The 17,191-nt window shown below is 38.5% G+C and overlaps 1 protein-coding gene across 14 annotated transcripts in view; it reads right to left on the bottom strand.

The window, feature by feature from the left end:
- Nucleotides 1-17,191, bottom strand: part of DMD (dystrophin) — a 2,172,325-nt gene that overhangs the window by 108,881 nt on the left and 2,046,253 nt on the right. For 2 of the 14 annotated variants that reach the window (XM_014611191.3, XM_014611192.3), the window contains exon 1: nucleotides 7,622-7,787. The exons of the other annotated variants lie outside the window; for them this stretch is intronic. In XM_014611191.3, coding sequence (XP_014466677.1) covers nucleotides 7,622-7,641 — 20 coding nt within the window. In that variant the 5' untranslated portion in view covers nucleotides 7,642-7,787. Of the gene's footprint in view, nucleotides 1-7,621; nucleotides 7,788-17,191 lie in introns of those variants that run through there. 14 annotated transcript variants of the gene reach the window in all.

Genomic DNA, 17,191 nt, shown 5'->3' with positions numbered 1-17,191 from the left:
TCCCTCCCTTTGCTCCCCAGAAGCTGGGTTGGGGCTGGGCCAGGCCAAGCCCCCTTCCCCTGTGCAGCTGAATAGGGGCCAGGCTGTCACTGCCCCCTGCACAGCTTATGCCCCATTTGACCTGCTGGGCAAAAAGGTTGAGCAACACTGGTATAGAGATTTTGACTAGCTATTGACATTTATGAATTTTTTTACCTGTTCTATTCCAAATGTTCCATACCTCACGAGGTATATGGGATGAAATCTATAATATGTAATAGTTGTCATCATATGTCCCACTTAAAAGGGCTGTACAAACATTCGCGTTACAGGCAGTCCTCAACTTACAACGTTTTGAGTTGCAATGTTTCACACTTACAATGTTTATAAATTGACACCGTTTCAACTTTCTCACATCAGTCTCGACTTCAGAACGCTTGATCCCACGTGACGCCATAACAGCAAACAAGTTCGCTGTGTCACCCATCTCCCTGGAAAGCATCTGTCCAAACTTCTTTGGACACTTTCTTTAAGAAAGCAGCCAAGACTCCAGAAAAACCTGCAGCCAAGACTCCTGAGAAGACCCCAGCCAAGAACCCTTCAAATAGTCCAACCAAGAGCCCTTCAAAAAGTCCAGCAAAGTCACCTCAAAGAAGTCCTTCCAAATCAATATGATTGCTATTTACAATATAAATGCATTAATGTGGCTATATTACTCATCTATAATTGATCGAGTACAAAATTCTAGGGTATTTTTGGTGAAAATAGGGTATCGGGCCTTGGTTCAGGAACCAATCCCCCATTTATAACATTGTTTCTCATGAGAAAATCGGTTCCAAGTTGCAACGTTTCGACTTAAGACACAGTTTTCAGGAACCAAGTGTGTCGTAAGTCCGAGGACTGCCTGTACATTCTGCTAAGCTGCCCCCAGTTTATACTGCCTCTTAGAACATCATGCTGTATCCCACACACTGATGTTGCTGCTGCTGTTGCTCCTGCTACCACTGTTTCTTGGGACTCGTGAATCCTTTCTCTGGCCCTAGCAGCTCCAGCTAAATTTGAAGAAGCCATGCCTTTGGGCATGCTCACAAAAAGTGAACAGGAATTTTGAAAACTGGCAATACAATAACAATGCTCAATGGACAATTTCTGAAGCTAACAGCCTCCAGCCTTGCCAAAAAGCAAGGCATCGTGTGAGAAAACCTACAAAACACAATGTTAGGGGGGTGTAGCAATATATGTATCCAGAGGCTATATATTTAATGATTTGCAACTAGAGGATATTAAACATATGGACATATAAATTGCTATCAAAGAACTCTGCTATTGAAAAGTCATTTTGTCTCTTCTACAACCAATAGATGGCTATAAAAATACACAAGGAAAAGCACAATGCTTGAAAGAGCCAAATTGCGGTTAGCCTTTGCAGGACCTGAAACAAAGATAATTGATATCAGTGAACTGACTCTTATCAACTTCCAGAGACTGCACATCAAGGCCTGGAGAGCATGCTGAACCTTCTTGTATCCCACACTGCGCTTTGGAAAACCTCGATAAGACTATGTTCCAGAGTATGAGCCCTTATTGAATTTGTCCTTCACATCTTTTAGAGGAACAGTATAAGACAAGGCAAAAATGGTAATGGGGCTCCTTTAAAACAGTGAAATGGCATACTTCCTATCTGATTTAGCTTTCTGCTTAAAAGAAAGGATGTTTGTTTGACAAGTGAACATTTTAGTGGCTGAACTTTACTTTCCGCTTGTTTCTTGGTAATGATTTCCAGGTTAGGCTCTGAAGTCACAGCAAAGAACAAGACTGAGAGATCACAGACAATATCTACAGAAAAAAATGCAAGGATACAATGCATACTAGTTGGAAGTGAAGTTTTAAACAAACTATTCCTGAGTGATCTCAGTATCTCTTCCTCTTTATAACAATAGAGGTCAGAGATGGTGAAAGAGGGAGAAGAAAATGGGAATGCTACAAAGGTCTTGCTTTCTGCTGGGGTGGAAATGAGCAGTGCAATAGGAGGCGCTTTGAAGCACATAAGATGAATTGAGATTGATTGGGTGCCTTTTTAAAGCAGAAAATAGGTAACCTACAATGAAGGAGTTGATGAAATCCTGTGGATCTGACTCAGATCTGTCCGATTTCCTGGACTCCCTACAACGGGTAATAAAGGTAGGAGAAATGCAGAGAGAATAAAACAGAATCTGTGATGCTGCATACAGTTAAACTGCATTTACAAGGGGAAAAAAGGATAAAATTGGAAATATATTTTATGGAATCAATATGTTAATCGCATGAGTTTGGCTATAAAAAGCCTCTATTTGAAGGTGAATAGTTTTGAAGGGGAATCTTCATTGGGAAAGAACTTTACTGTGGGAACTTCAGGACTTTAACAACTCCATAAAATAATCCTTAACCTTCAAGTCCACAGTTAAAAATCAAATTAAGTTAAGTGTCCATAAACTGTGACCCCCACAGGCTAGGTATGGACATTCAAAGAACCCAAGGCAGAATCTATCTAACTTACGCAGTTTTCTATAAGCACGTAGTTTAAATCAGTTTTTAAACCAGTCCGTATGTGCTTAACTTCTGTTCTGTTAGGGGTACAGACCGGTTTCCAATCACTTACACTGGTAAAAGTGTAATATCTGTACCTGGCCATGATGGCTTTTCAATATTAACAGTGTACACAAAATGAATGGGATACTCTTGGCCTGTTTCCCCACAGTTTAACACAGCTTGGTAGCCTTCTCACCATGTTAACACAGAAGTTAAGATTCATAAAGAGATATCTTCCGTAAACCAGGCTGAGACACTGGTGGGTAGTATGAGGAATCTGCTTTACTGTTGGTTGTCCTTTAGACTACAATTCTCTCCTGTTCTATCAGTGGAGGATATTCCTCCATGTCTCTCCATTATCTAGAATGCCACCTGACATTTATGTTCAGGTACATTCAGGGTGTCTGAATAGAGAGTGTGCCACTGGTTAGCATGTCAAATCAAGTAAAATAATAGGAGTAAATTCACTCATGGATTTAAACCTGGGATACATTTCTCTCTGAAAACAAATCCCTAATTTTCCATGTGAAATAAGTTTGGTAGTCTCTGACTGTTCTGCTAATAAAACAGAATATTTTATTCTCTGTGGCTGTCAACCTGGCAGCTTTCAAAAGCACCGATTTCACATAATTTTTTTTTTTTAATCCACTTTATATCTAAGGAAAGTGTTGCAAACAAATATTGAACAAGCATCCTGAAATCATATACTTTTATTGGCCAGAAGGACAAAGAAATCATTCTTAGCTATAAAAAGCTGTGGCATGCCTTCAAAACCTAAATACTGCATATATTACATATGAGTTCACCTTTTTATTGATTTATATTACAGCTTGATCCTGTAAGGTGCTGAGTACCCATACAGTTCAGCACAAGAAGATTAAAGCTGAAAACGGTGCGACCACGTTTTCACTAATCTCCCTACATTCAATTTTACTAAGAAGGTCTTGAAAGTCAAATTTGCCTTACTTTTATAAATCCAGGGAAACATTAAATTCTTATTGATTTTATGTATTTTGGATACAAGCATCCCCAGGCTATTGAACTGCATGATCCTCTTTAGTGTGTTTAAATGCTATTCCTATAACTACTGAGAGATTCAGCCTTTACTAAAAACTGATTTCTTTAGTTTATTCAGAAGTTAATCACTCAAAGCAGGAATCTAAAGAACAAATAAACCCCCCCTATTTGCCCTGTCAAGGACCTCACTCTGACCTGAAAGAAATACCCTTTTCTTTAGGGGACGAATGTCAAGTTAGCATCCATGGTAGCTCATTTCTTTGCCTTTACCTATGCCATGACTACTCACTGGGCTAACTGGTTTGTATCAGGTTTATATGATCAATGGCAGTTCAGCTGCAACTACAAAACTCATGCCCTGGAAGACTGCAAGGACTGGACTCTGGAACCAGTAGTATCCTCCTCGTTTGGGCAAAAAAGTGAGTGTTTGAAAGAATCCCTGAACTTCAGTTGCTGAGAGCTCTGGAAAGATTCAGTGCCTTTAAAGAGTAAAGGCAGATTTTGCTGGTACTTTATATGCGGAACACAAGAAGGCTGCAGCTCTTTCACTCCAGCTAGAAAGTGTTGCCTCTTCCTCAACATTTTCAGTGTGGAAAGTTATCAACAATTCTGCACACAAGTGCAGCTCAAGGAAAGGTTAGAATCCATTGAGACTATTCTCCATAAGCCTCTTTGCCATTTTCAAAGGCCATTTAATTGTGAGCTTGGGGGTTGGGCCAATGGGGGAGGGTTTGTGTGTACGTGGGCTTATTGTGAACACCATCTGAAGTGAAACACTAGCTCAGCAATTCTGTTGGAGGCTCAACCATGCTTCAGAACATAGAAGCACCTTAAATAGATCTGCAACAAAATGTTTGCCAGAGTTTCAAACTCTGATGAACAAGTCCCTCTAAAGCTTATAGGTCAGAGAGATATGAAGAGTCTGGCATAAGCCCTCTGAACAGCAACGCTTGAAGGAAACGTATGTATGTGCAAGACCAAAAGGAGAGCTACGAGGTGCTTTTCTAAAGATCTGACAGTAGAAAGGAGACAGGAAAGAAGGGGAACATGGGACATATAATCATTGGAAATTTCACAGGGAAAGAAAACTGTGCCCGAAAGCACAACTAATCCTTTACATTTTGCATGCCCATAGAAGAGCACCTTTGAAGTTGTCTGTTCATTTATATCAGCTTATGTAATTGCTAAGGTTTTGAAGAACTTTTTACAAAACAAAATTACACGACAGCTAGACTCACAAGACATATTTCTCAGGACCACCCCTCCCTAGCTTACCAAAAAGGAAAGGAACAGTCAGGCCTGAAATGGGGATGCCTATATTCCCTGGTGACTGGCACAATAATACCTTGTTACTTCAGCAGGATAAAAGCATCAGATTTTTTTTTTTATGGTGTCTGTTGGCAAATGAATTTAGTAGTTTAAACTCAGTCCTCAGAGATGACGATTATATCTGATTAAGCAAAATTTCTGAATAGGAGGATAACAATGGGACAGCAGAAATTTTGTGGTTTAGTATTTAGGTGCATTGATATATGGGACATTTTACAAAAAATCTCCAAAATGAAAAAGCCAAAAAAGCCTCTTGGCTATATACTGACATTCTATAGCAAATACAGCTTGCATTAACTTTCAGCAACACTGATAGTAAGCGAGATAGGAAAACAATCTTTATTAGAGCATTCCTGCATACTTAATACCTTTCATGCCGTTTAATTTGTTGTTGATTTTGTTCATTCTGCCACTTGTACATGTCTCAGATTTAGTCTTCCGCATTTATTCGTTGCTAAGCTTCACAGCTGAGAATCTGAGCATGCAACTGCGCAACACTCTAAACTATTACATTCCTTATAATCTGTGACTACATTAGAGCAAATTCCACAGCCCTTCCCCCTCCCACCATTGCCTTTACTTGAAAATGCAGTATGAACCAGATGTGTGTGTGTTTAGAATAACAAATTGGGTCAGGTGGTAATAAAAAAACTCCAGCAACACATACTTACTTGCCAATAATTAGAAATTAAAGTATTCCTTTACAGTGCACTGCACTGACCTAATTTCAAACAATACAATTTACATTGCCTTTCACCTTTTTTGCTTTGAAGTAGAGCACAAGGTTATTACAACACCCTTACAGCTGCTGTCACAAGGCCAAAATAAACATGTCAGGGTTGTTTTTTCTTAATTTTGCTAATCTATCATAAATGCAACTTTTAACAAATTCTTCTTTATTTGAAAGATGGCACACTATTGCCCGATTAAAATAAGACTCCCCTGTCTTATTTTACTGTCATTTATTGCTGAACACATTTTGAAGAGTTGTCCTTTTATACTTCCTGTGAAGAACACTGATCACTGAAAAAATAAAACAGTGATGTCAAAAAGGTAGCATTCTCTTGTGATTCAAGAAGGATTACTATTTGTCTTCATCTATAAATCTGGAGTCCATTGATCTACGTACAGAGATGGTTCGCTGTAATCCTGGGATCAGTGTCTTTTTTTGAGAAAACTTGGCTTTTGTGTGCTTTTTTGGCTTCTGCAACACTGAGGAAAGGCATAAATACATTTTAAAAGTTTCTGTTAATATTGGAAATGCAGGCAAATGTCAGCAGCAAAGTACTGTATAGTGTTTGCTTCTTTTGGACATTCAGCATTTTATACTGTGCTCTCTGTCATGGGCAAAGACTACTGCTCAGTTGTTAAAGCTTAGTGAGCCAACCCCTCCAGCTGTTACTTGTCCACTGATCTATTTGCCTTCCAAAGCTTATCCCCTCCACTTCTGCCAAAGCAATTTCACTGCAGGGTCTTGTGGAATCCTGGATCAAACAATGAGGTCTGCAACCAATTCCTCAGTGATAAGAGGTCAAGGACCTTTCATATAACTGCTTCTTGTTTCCTGTCTCAGTTCTCAATAGATATGTGCCCCCAAACCTGTTCTCAGCCTAACTTACATTTGAAAGGAGAGCTATAACACGAAGTCCCAGAAAAAGGGATATGTTACTGTAATACAGTTTAAAAGACGGCATCATATACCACACCGTATAGCGATACGCAAAATTTGTATATGGTATAGACTTGGGTCAAAATGACACCTTCTGCTTATAAGCATTGAAACAGTTCCGAATTGCAAACCAACCACAAAACTAGCTCCCCCCCACCTCAAGCGTTCACATGTTTTAAAGGATTTTATTTAAGTTCATTCATAAACAGCGTTATAAAATGTACTGCATGTGGACAGTGTAGCTGAGCCATAAGAAGGCTATGCAGATATAATACAGTAATTCACTTAGCTACAAAACTTTAATAAGAAAAAAAAAATGCAAACAAACTCTCATTCCTTTTTGGCCTCTCCTAGAATGTCTGATCATATCTCTGGCACATCCCTCAACTTCTTGACTTGGCTTTATGGTTTAATTGCTGCGTGGGATTTTTAAATACATTTAATTCACAGCTGCATCTCCTGCATGTTCCAACGAGGCAAATTCACAGCATGAGGCCACATAAAAGAGAAACGGCACTGAATTAAATGTCAGTTCAAATTCCCAGAAGAAATCAGGCAGAAAGTTGACCTTTTAGCATACTGAATGAAAAGTACAGCTAGCTGCCTTCTGCAGCCTTGAAACAAGGTATTTGACAACACAGCTCCTCTTCCCTACACACGTCCATGCAGCATGATGAAAGTGAAAATCAGAAGAGCTCAGCTATACCTCTCCAACATCTTTTAAATATTAGAAATGATGGTGGGGGAGGACTCCTTTGCTACTGGCACGGCTAGGAACAAAATACAATTATTGCTCATACCCACTACAGATCCCTGAACTCCCCAGCCAGTGAAAATCCACTGGGGGGAGGGAGGGTACCTAATCCTGGCAGGCTTCACAGCTACAAGCACCTGCAGCAGCAACCAAGGAAAAGAGCTAGTGGCAAGGCGAGGCTGGCAGGGGATAGATCCCAGTGCCAGAAGCCTTCAGAAGTTTGCCTCACCTTGAAGTACCTTGGCTCCCCAGCACCCAGCTGGGGGCACAAGTGCAGAGAAAAGGCAGAGCTGTGTTGCACTCACCCTTTGAGTTGCTCCCTCATTGCTGCGACTGCTCAGCAATGCAAGGAAAGAGAGGGAGGGAGGCGATTCCTAGACTCAGGCAAACCAGAGCAGCACAGAAGCGGTGAATTGCACTGCGGTGAAACCAGCATTACCGGGCTAAGGGCATCAGGGGGAGGGAAGGCTGCAGGCTAGACAGGGTGGAGCTTTCAGCCTCTGCTCCTCCCTCCACCTATTGAACCTGATCACTAAAGAACTCCAAGGAATGGATCAGTTTGGGATGAAAGAAGGGAAGGAGATGATTTAAGGTAGAACTCGGAAATGTCTGACAAGTGTCACAAGGAGCCAGATCCCCCAGCTCAAAGCAGGGATCACAGGACAAAGACTGGCATCTATTTAACCCCTAAGCCTTTCCATGCTGGATCATGGGACTGAGGAGGAGTGTAAAATCTCCCAGCCTCAACTTTACAGGCAGCTGTGAATTGACACAGGAAGGAGAGGGGGGAAGAGGGGGAATGTTCAGAGAATTTTAATTGCATGCCACTCACCCTAAAATAGATGGTTGTGGCTGATTTCTAACTAGACCTGCCAAACTTTTGTGGGGGGGGGGGGGGTTAAAAAGTTCAAGAGTCTGAGGCACTTCATGGATCTGCCTACAGAAATATTATTATTATTAATAATAAAAAAAATGAGAGAGGTTTTGTTGGTATTGAGAAAGGAGCCTCGCACTGGAAACACTCGTAGGGCTTTTTAAATACAGCAATATCACAACTTGGGAGTTTGAGAAAAGACAATCTGAAAGGGTTTTGCAGAGACCCATATTTTTAGAGGTGTCAAAAGACACAGAAGGGTACCTAAATACCTTTAAAATTTTGTCTCCATCTCCTGAACTTCTTGAGTCTCTTTCCCCTAAGTACAAAACTCAGAAGTCAGCCATAACCATCTTTTTTTAGGGAGCCAACACCACAGAAAGGGGTTAATCTACTTCAGCCCACAACCAACCTAATCTGCTATAGGTGAAATGGTCCATCTTGGTTCGGTTTGGTTTATTGCTATCCGCTCTGGTTTTTCACCTTTTCTTGTTTTTGCAAATGAGGTGACTCTTTCAAGGTAGTGGTATACTGTTAATAAGATCCTCAGCTATGTAAGCTTTGGACAGTCAATCCTTTACTAGGTAAAGGATCAAGTATTTTATCACAGATCTGTAGTCATGTTATAAAGTATGCAGAACAGTAAACACACTAAAATGTAAGTAGTACTTCAGCACTGATCTACAAGTATTGTCAAGTGGATAAATCAGCTTCAAAGACTATAAGAAAAGCAGAAGAGACCAAGTACTTGGGAAATCATTTCTGCAGCTTAGTTGGATATCTTGGTTTACACACTTACACCCAGAAATTTCCTCTGAATGTAACAGTGTCCGTTTTTACATACACCATCCCTACGTGACAGCGGCTTGCCCCCATGCCACACTTTTACTAAGGGATTGTTTTAAAAACTGGATCTCCGACATTTGAAAGAACATGTTTTCAACATGGGTTTTCACATTTTGTAGGTGCAAACCCTATCATTTGAAGTTGAAACTACCTTATTTTAGGCACAGTTAGGATGTTAAGCCTTTAAAGCACTGGCACTTACAGCAGTAATCATGTTTTTTTTTCCCCTCCATATAGATTTTTCACACCAGAAGGGTGTGCTGTGGGTATCTAATCTGACCTCTTGCATGATGTGGTCCAGAGGACTTCCCTGTATTAATTCACACCTCAAGTCTAACAGAGGTGCCTGAAGCAGATCCAAGTCTAAACAAACATTTTTCTCCTTTTTTGTCCTTAAAGCTTTTCAAAGCATGTCCCCTCTCACACTACCTTTACACCTCTTTAACATCACTGACTACAATGGAGTTAGATATTCTTTATTTACCATGGTGCTGAGCAGAGAATTGAACCTGGAGTCCCTTCATTAAAATAATTGGTTTTCTTGACCTTCAAAGACTGTGCACTTTCTTGGTTGTTCTGCCCAGAGAGGTGCCTTTTAAATCAGTTAGAAACCCCTTTTCACATGAAAAGAAGGGAAAAATTTCTAGTGGCAAGGAGAATTCAACTTGCTCATAATTCTCTCTGACACACCTTGCCTTTTACTTCAGCAAAGATGCACAGATCTACCTGAATATGGAATTTGGGGTTCCAATGCATAGTGTTATCACTAACTGTCTTTTCCTTAAAGCCTTAGCTCTAAAAGTAATATCTTACAAATAAGGTTTCTAGCGCTCTTGATCATTGAAAAAATGCTCAAAACTATGATTGTTATATCTCAAAAATCAGAGGCAAGTGAAAAGAAAAACTTATTATTTTTAAAACTCTTGTGATATTTAAGGCAATGTCAAGATTTTTTTTTATTTTATTTTTTTTACATACAAGGTTTTTGAATACTAACATTGCCAATGGGAAGGAGGGTTTAATTATATATGCATACAGATTCATAGTGGCACATGTTCTGATCCAAAGAATACTGATGTCAATTTAGTGTCTTTTCATTTACTTCAGTGGATTTTGGATTAGGCCAGAAGACATATTAAACATATTGTATCTGAGATGAATGATGTGGCATAAGGTTGAAAATTATGTTAAACTAAGCATATATAAAACAATCCCACCTTTTCCTGTCTATGCAGATTTTAAGAAGAGATCTCTTTCTCTGCCACATTCTGCAGCATATTATAAACACCGTATCTTTAAAAATGTTTAGCATCTTCATTCGGATGAACTTCACAGTTCATTAAAATCATAGAGCGGCTGCCTGTTTAATTCAAAAGAATTCAGTGTAGCTTTTGCCTGAAGCCTACAGCTTCACATAAAAAGTGAGCAATGCTTTCTTTCGTGAAGAAATAGCTGGCACAGATAGCTACGATACACATTCTTTTAGGTTTACAGTTTCTTCACTTGTCTGGTCCACCTTAACAGCAGCGTGATGCTGCCATCTATCACGTTTTGTCTTTTTTTCCCCATACAATAGTGCCAAGTAATAGGAATTAAAAAACTAGTCTGAAATTCTGACACTTTGCATAATCTTCTTTCTTCTTCAGTTACAAATAAAGCATTGTATTCAATTAGACTCACAGCAGGTGAAAACCCCAATTAGTGAATCCATTCTCTAGGGTTTTTTTTTTCTACCTTACACCCACGCACAGCATTAAAGAGGAACTCTGAGTCATTCCTCAGTTCAGAAGCAAATTAACCCTTTGATCTCCCAAAATCAAACTACTATCACCTACATTCACTGGAAAGCATAAATACTAAAAGATTAAGCTTGATTAACCTTGCAATTTTATTCCAGGAAAAAAAAATTGATATGGTTGATTGTTTTATAAAAGGTTTTAGCTATTCTGATACACCTCCAAATTATAGTTCTATTTCTCACTGAAACTACACACCGCCACCAATTCCCTAACATGACAGATGTCCTGCCCACTGTACAGAGACACTTTTATTAAAAAGCTGTGTTTATTTTGTAGTTTATACAATTACTATCGTTGGCAATTTTAAACATGCATTTTACACTACATTTTAAACCCATTCATTTGTTGAATTTTAAAGGAAATTTTCTTCTAGTACTAGATTATGGGATGAGGACAACTCTATTTTCTCAAAATGACTTGTTTCAGCAGCTCACAATCAGTCAACGTACCTGTTTAAGAATTACACAGTGGCTACACAGGACTGGAAAAGTGATTATGTTAGGAACACAGGAATTACCATATTGGATCCCATGGTCTAGGTTGCATCCTTTCTCCAGCATTTAGTGACAGGAGATGCTTCACAGGGAGGTAAAGCCCAGTACTAGACATACATGGGAGAATCCACCTCCAGTGAAGGACTCACCTTAAATCCTTATAGTTTGAGACTGAGTGCTTTTGGGCGATAGGGCTGTCTGGTTAAAAGGCATCCAGTTTTTAGAGCTATTATTGGTCTGCTCCTTCAACAAGCTTGCTTTTATTTAAATGTTTCTTTTCAGGGGTTTTAACTTCCCTTGTGGTGACAAAAATGACAGATTTTTTTTGGAAATAATATTAATATTTTGAATAGTTAGCTCTGAGATGGTGCTTTTCATCTGGCAATCTGGCCTTTACAAAGGATGCAATTATCAATCATCATCAAGACTTCACAGCTGAGGAAACAAAAGCACAAGGGGTGATGTGACTTGCATAAGGTCACAATATAGGAAAGGGAAGACATGATATTTTCTTATTCACCAAGGAAGTCTTGTTTGCATTGTTCTGTGAAGTGTGTAGTCTTGTTGGCAAGTGTAATTTTTCCATTCCTCAGTTAACCAGGTGGTGGATTAGTAACGACCTGCCTCACTTAAGAATGCATTGTGGTACCCTATGTCAGACTAGTTAATTTATTATGCTATTTGATCTTATTTTCTTTTAGTAAAAACAAATACTACACTTTGGATGGAATCATAAAACATTCCTGGATCATCTGCCAGAGATGTGCTCCAGAGATTGACACCTCTAGGACTTGCCTCTCCTTATTTCCCTCTATTCTTCCCCTGTGGCTTTCTCTGGCATCAGATGGCCCAATCTAAAGGATCTTTTTCCTGGATGATACATTTTGTTTGCAAGGAGTTCAATAAAATATTTTTAAATGTCAAAAGGGAAATAATTTTAATGTTCTGAAATACCTGCCTTCAACAATGAGCTCTTCCAAGGTATAGTCTCCTTAAAACATTCCTAACTATGTGTGCTTATTATCCCTTATGGGTTGTAGAGGCATCTCACCTATGCAACCAGGTGAAACCTCACTTATGTCAGTTGTGAAATGAGACTGACAGTTGCTTCTCATCCATAATGAAAAGTATTCATGTAAAAAAGCCAAACCATAATTTATGTCAAGGGGCGGAGAAGGGGCGACGCAGGGTCACTGGCTGGACACTCTTGGAAGAGCTCTCTTTATGTGGTTTGAGCAGTACTCATCAGCTCTATCAGTACTCATCCTGGCTCCATCCAGTGGAATCAGTTACCTATTTTCACCATGTATTAAAAAAAAAAATGTTTAAACATTTTTAATAAAGCTTATTCTACAGTAACAGTTTGCATAAGCAATAAACTGATGTATGATGTGTAGAATACTGACATGTTTGGCATACAGAGGCCTGATTTACCCTCTAGATTTTTTTCATAAAACCTTTTGGTTCTGTATTTACTGCTGCTGTTGCAGCACATTAGCCCAACTTGCACTGAAATCCTAGTCACTCTCTCAGACAACGTATCGCAGAGCCTTAGGTACAGCTTGTGTGCGTCTGTGTCACACTGCATTCCATACCATTTAAAATGTAGGCATGATAGGAGTCCTGTCATTTCAGATACCTGTGACATACATATGAAGGTTGTCCTGTTGCAGTTTTGGGAATACAAAATTGGAGATGGAGAAAATTTTATTTTAGTTCAAGTGACAGTTCAGACAAGCCATGGTAGTAGAGTGGTTGTTCACTCTACTGCCAGGTCAGAGACCTAAAACAAGGATTGTAGTTTTTAGGACTAATTAAGATCACATACATCATGTGCACAACGAATGCTCCCAGCATATAGCCACTTAAGCATCAAAAACTCTGCTACCTCTTTCCAGGCCAGACTACAAATGTTTAAGAAAATAGTTTTAAGAACACGGAACAAGTCCTACCCTTTTAGAACAAAAATGACAGAGGCAACAGTAGTCACAAAAATAGGGTGGTCAAAGAAATAAATTGATGGTAAAACACTGGATCAAATAAAACTGTTTAAAAAAAACCCAACGTTGAATAAAGCTCATCCTGTACCCAAACAAACCTTGAATAAAGCTCATCCTGTACTTTTGGAAAGAAAAAAAAGAGAAAGTCAAAGAAAATAAACCCCAAGCCCAACAACAACAAAACTGTAGTCGGCAAAATTACATGCTAATCTTTGCAATCTAAAATAAGAATTGCAAAATAATAATTATACCAAAGAAAATTCTTGGTTTGAGGAATCTGTATTAGCAAAATGAATGGTTATCCTTTTAATGACTTAGGTTGAGAATTAAACAAGGCTTAATAAGGATAAATTAAACAACAACAACAAACAACACTATACTTTCTCTGCATGCCCAGTTAGAAATAAATGACAGTGTTTCCTGCTGAGAAATTAAATGGAGCGGCATTTTTTCCTGCTAACTCTCTACTTTCACCCCACAATCTCTCCTCTCTTTTGCATAGTTATGTTTCTTGTATGCACAATGTGACTTCCCAAATCATTAACCTCCCTACTGTCCCCTATCAGCATGCTGATCTCTTCCAAAGCAAGGAACTCTACATCTGGTGTGCCTCCTTCATTCGGCGCCCAGGGAATTTGACTCTGGCTACTGACCATCATGCAAGCTTGGGAATGCATGCCACTAACAAGCAGCCCTCTGTTCAAAGACCTTCCACAGAACTTGAGGGAGAGGTACTTGTACTTGTTTTGCATCTTACTTACTTTTTTTCCTTTGCATCAATAAATACATATTTGTATATGTATTTGCTGGTAGCATACATTTTTCAGACTAAAAATCAGGCAAACTACATTTTTTTGGGTCTGTTATTGAGAAAAGTTTCCAAAAAGGTCTCATATAAAGATTATATTGAAGAGAAAATATTCTACTTGGATCAAGGCCAGTCGGATCAAGCTGGCACACTTCCTGCTGAAACCTACAGACACCAAGGCTGCACCCAAGTATCAAAGAAGAGGACAGTTGCAATCTGCCCATCTCACGATAATTATATGCAGGCAAGCTGCCAACAAGAGAGTTGGCTGGGCAAATTTTGTGCACCTTTGAATTAATGAACAAATTGTTGTGAACTTTGTTCAATGGATGCTAATTTGTGTATCTTTATAACCTATGTTGCCTTAAATATAGTTTGACCCTGACAAATGGCATTATAAAGTTAAAGGATTTTTGGGGGGGGGGGGTGGTGATTGATTTCACTGGATCAGCTGCATAGTGAAGGTACATATTTATTGCCTTTCAGCAGCTTCCATATTGAACCTGCTCAATTTACAGTTAATTCTAACTAGAAACCCTGACAAGTCACACACACACACTCACTCACTTGAAGTGGTAGCAACTTGGTATCACGTGTATGGTTAGCAAAGTTACCTTACACGAAAAAATCTGCGATCTGTCCCTAACTGTCTTACTCAGCAACTCCTTCATACGAGTCCAAGTTTATGTCTCGAGCTGGGTAACATTTTTAGAGTATATTCGCTGAGAAATGTTGCTTTATGCTACATAAAACAATTCATGATTTCAGATTAAATGAGGCAACTAGTTTCAGCAAAAAAAGAGGGAAATTCTGAAGAGCGAAAACACTTAGTTTGGGAATTTTTAATTAAACGCTTTGATTTTTTTTTAAGGAACAATATTTGGAGATCGATTAAGGTGAATTTAATTTTTAAAAATAACACCAAACTAACAAATTAATTATTCACACAGATCTCCTCGTACCAGTCAAAGACTGGGAGTGACCATTCTCTTTCTTGCTCACAAGCCAGATGGGGAATTTGAATTTTTATATACATTGACGGGTTCAAAATAGAAAGAACAATATTTACTTATATTTGGTAGATGAACACACTTTGGTAACTGAACTCCATAGGGAAAATTATTACCTAAGTAGATATGCCCCATCTCGGTCTATATTTATGTTAATTTAACTGAAACATTCAGAAAAGATACAAAAAAAATATTTCAGCCAATAAAAAGTATCTCCTGATTATTCCAAATAGGTCAAAGATTTCAATCAATGTTGCATCCATATCACATTCATGCTTTTTATACCCAGGGTGAAGGCTTTACTCACTCTACCTGCTTATACCAATTCTATTTCATCATATTCAAACCCTCATTCAGCTCACTCCATCCACACTGTTCTCCTGACTGCCCCATTTATATTCATGGATCTACATGATGCTCCCATCCTTGCAGCATCTGACACACTAGCTTGTAATTAAATGAGGAAATTACCCAGTAGTTGCTAAAATCCAGACATAAACGTTTAAAACTACATTTTATCGCTTATACTTCATGCTTAACTGACTAAGGTAATAAATGCCTTAAACAGAACTGACTGGCTATATAAATATATATATATATATATATACCTACAATGTTTAATAAGTTTGAAGTCAGCCATGCCTTTCACAATAGGTCTTAATAAACTTCGTACAACTTGCAGTTACAACAATACATATTCATACACATACATTATCATTTGACCTAAAATTGCATTTTACCTCAGGGATCATAAATGAGTCCTGGAAATCTACTACACTACATCCTTCAACCTTCATTTGGTGACTTTGTAGACCTCTGATTTGGCCAAGAAACAGACTTTATTATTCTTTCCACACTGAATACTCCTCATGAAATTAAAGAAAAAAATGCTATCAGGGACCTCAAGAGGTCATTTAGTATAACCACCTACTCAAAGCAAAAGCAGCCCTGTCTAAACTATCCCAGATAAACCATAATCTGACAGATTGCAAACCTGGATGAGCAATTTATTTTTGACCCTTTCCAGCATGTCAGCTAAACTGTGCATCAACCACACAGACCTAAACTACTAGAGATCCATATACACATCCTTTATGGGTCACCTCAACATTTCTCAATGCCCATATTTCTGTTGTCTCTCTTGCCCGTATTATTGAAAATTTCAGGACAAACTTCACAGAAAAATACTTCATCAGCTTTATCTAACTTGGTAAACACTACAGACAAAAATTCAACACAAAGCACTTATGGCTAAGGCTCAACATAGGTCTGCATGTACCTGTTATCAATCTTTATCGTCTTTCTTACCTCACGAGACACAATGCCAGATGGTTTATAAATGTTCAGAGTAATTACCTCCATGTTTATCAATCATAAGAAACATCAGAGATCCATACTGCAGTCTTTGTAAGTTACCTACCTCAGTAAAGAAAACGAAAAAAGAAAAAGACCTGAGGTTTCCCTGTTTTTATATATTTATAAAACTGTGTATGTGCATACACAAATATAGGATCAAAGACCCCTTTCTGTTGATTCTCCACTTGGGAATATCTTGTTTTTTATACTGGCAAACTTAACCTAACAAATTCACATTGATAATCATGGGCAGACCTAGGAATCTGAAAATGATGGTGCAGATGGTATTGCACATTGTCACATATAACACAACATATATTTTTCCCCCAGTTAAGGAGAAACTAGAAACTTTATTATATTTATTAGCTTTACATTATTCAGTTAAGATCAAAGCAAATGCATATATAACTTTTCTGGAATGTGGACTAATTTCCTAGATTATATATTATGTTTAAAAAACAAACTAGGCAAAAAATAGTCAAAAGATATCATCTCATTAGTTCTCTAGTCATTATAATTAAATATACGCCCCTTAGATTCATAAAACAAAATGTACCCTTCTTGAACATCTTGATAGGGCCTCCAATACTTTGCCATCAGTCATTTCTACACCTGAGTTAACATTACCACACCCAAGATAAGGTTTTTAGCTAGACCTGAAAACAGTCTGCAGTGGCTGTGAACTAGG

Source organism: Alligator mississippiensis, chromosome 1, assembly GCF_030867095.1.
Source record: "Alligator mississippiensis isolate rAllMis1 chromosome 1, rAllMis1, whole genome shotgun sequence".
NCBI classification, from domain to species: Eukaryota; Metazoa; Chordata; order Crocodylia; family Alligatoridae; genus Alligator; species Alligator mississippiensis.
Note: the sequence above shows the minus strand (reverse complement) of the source record. Positions and strands in the feature narration are given on the sequence as shown.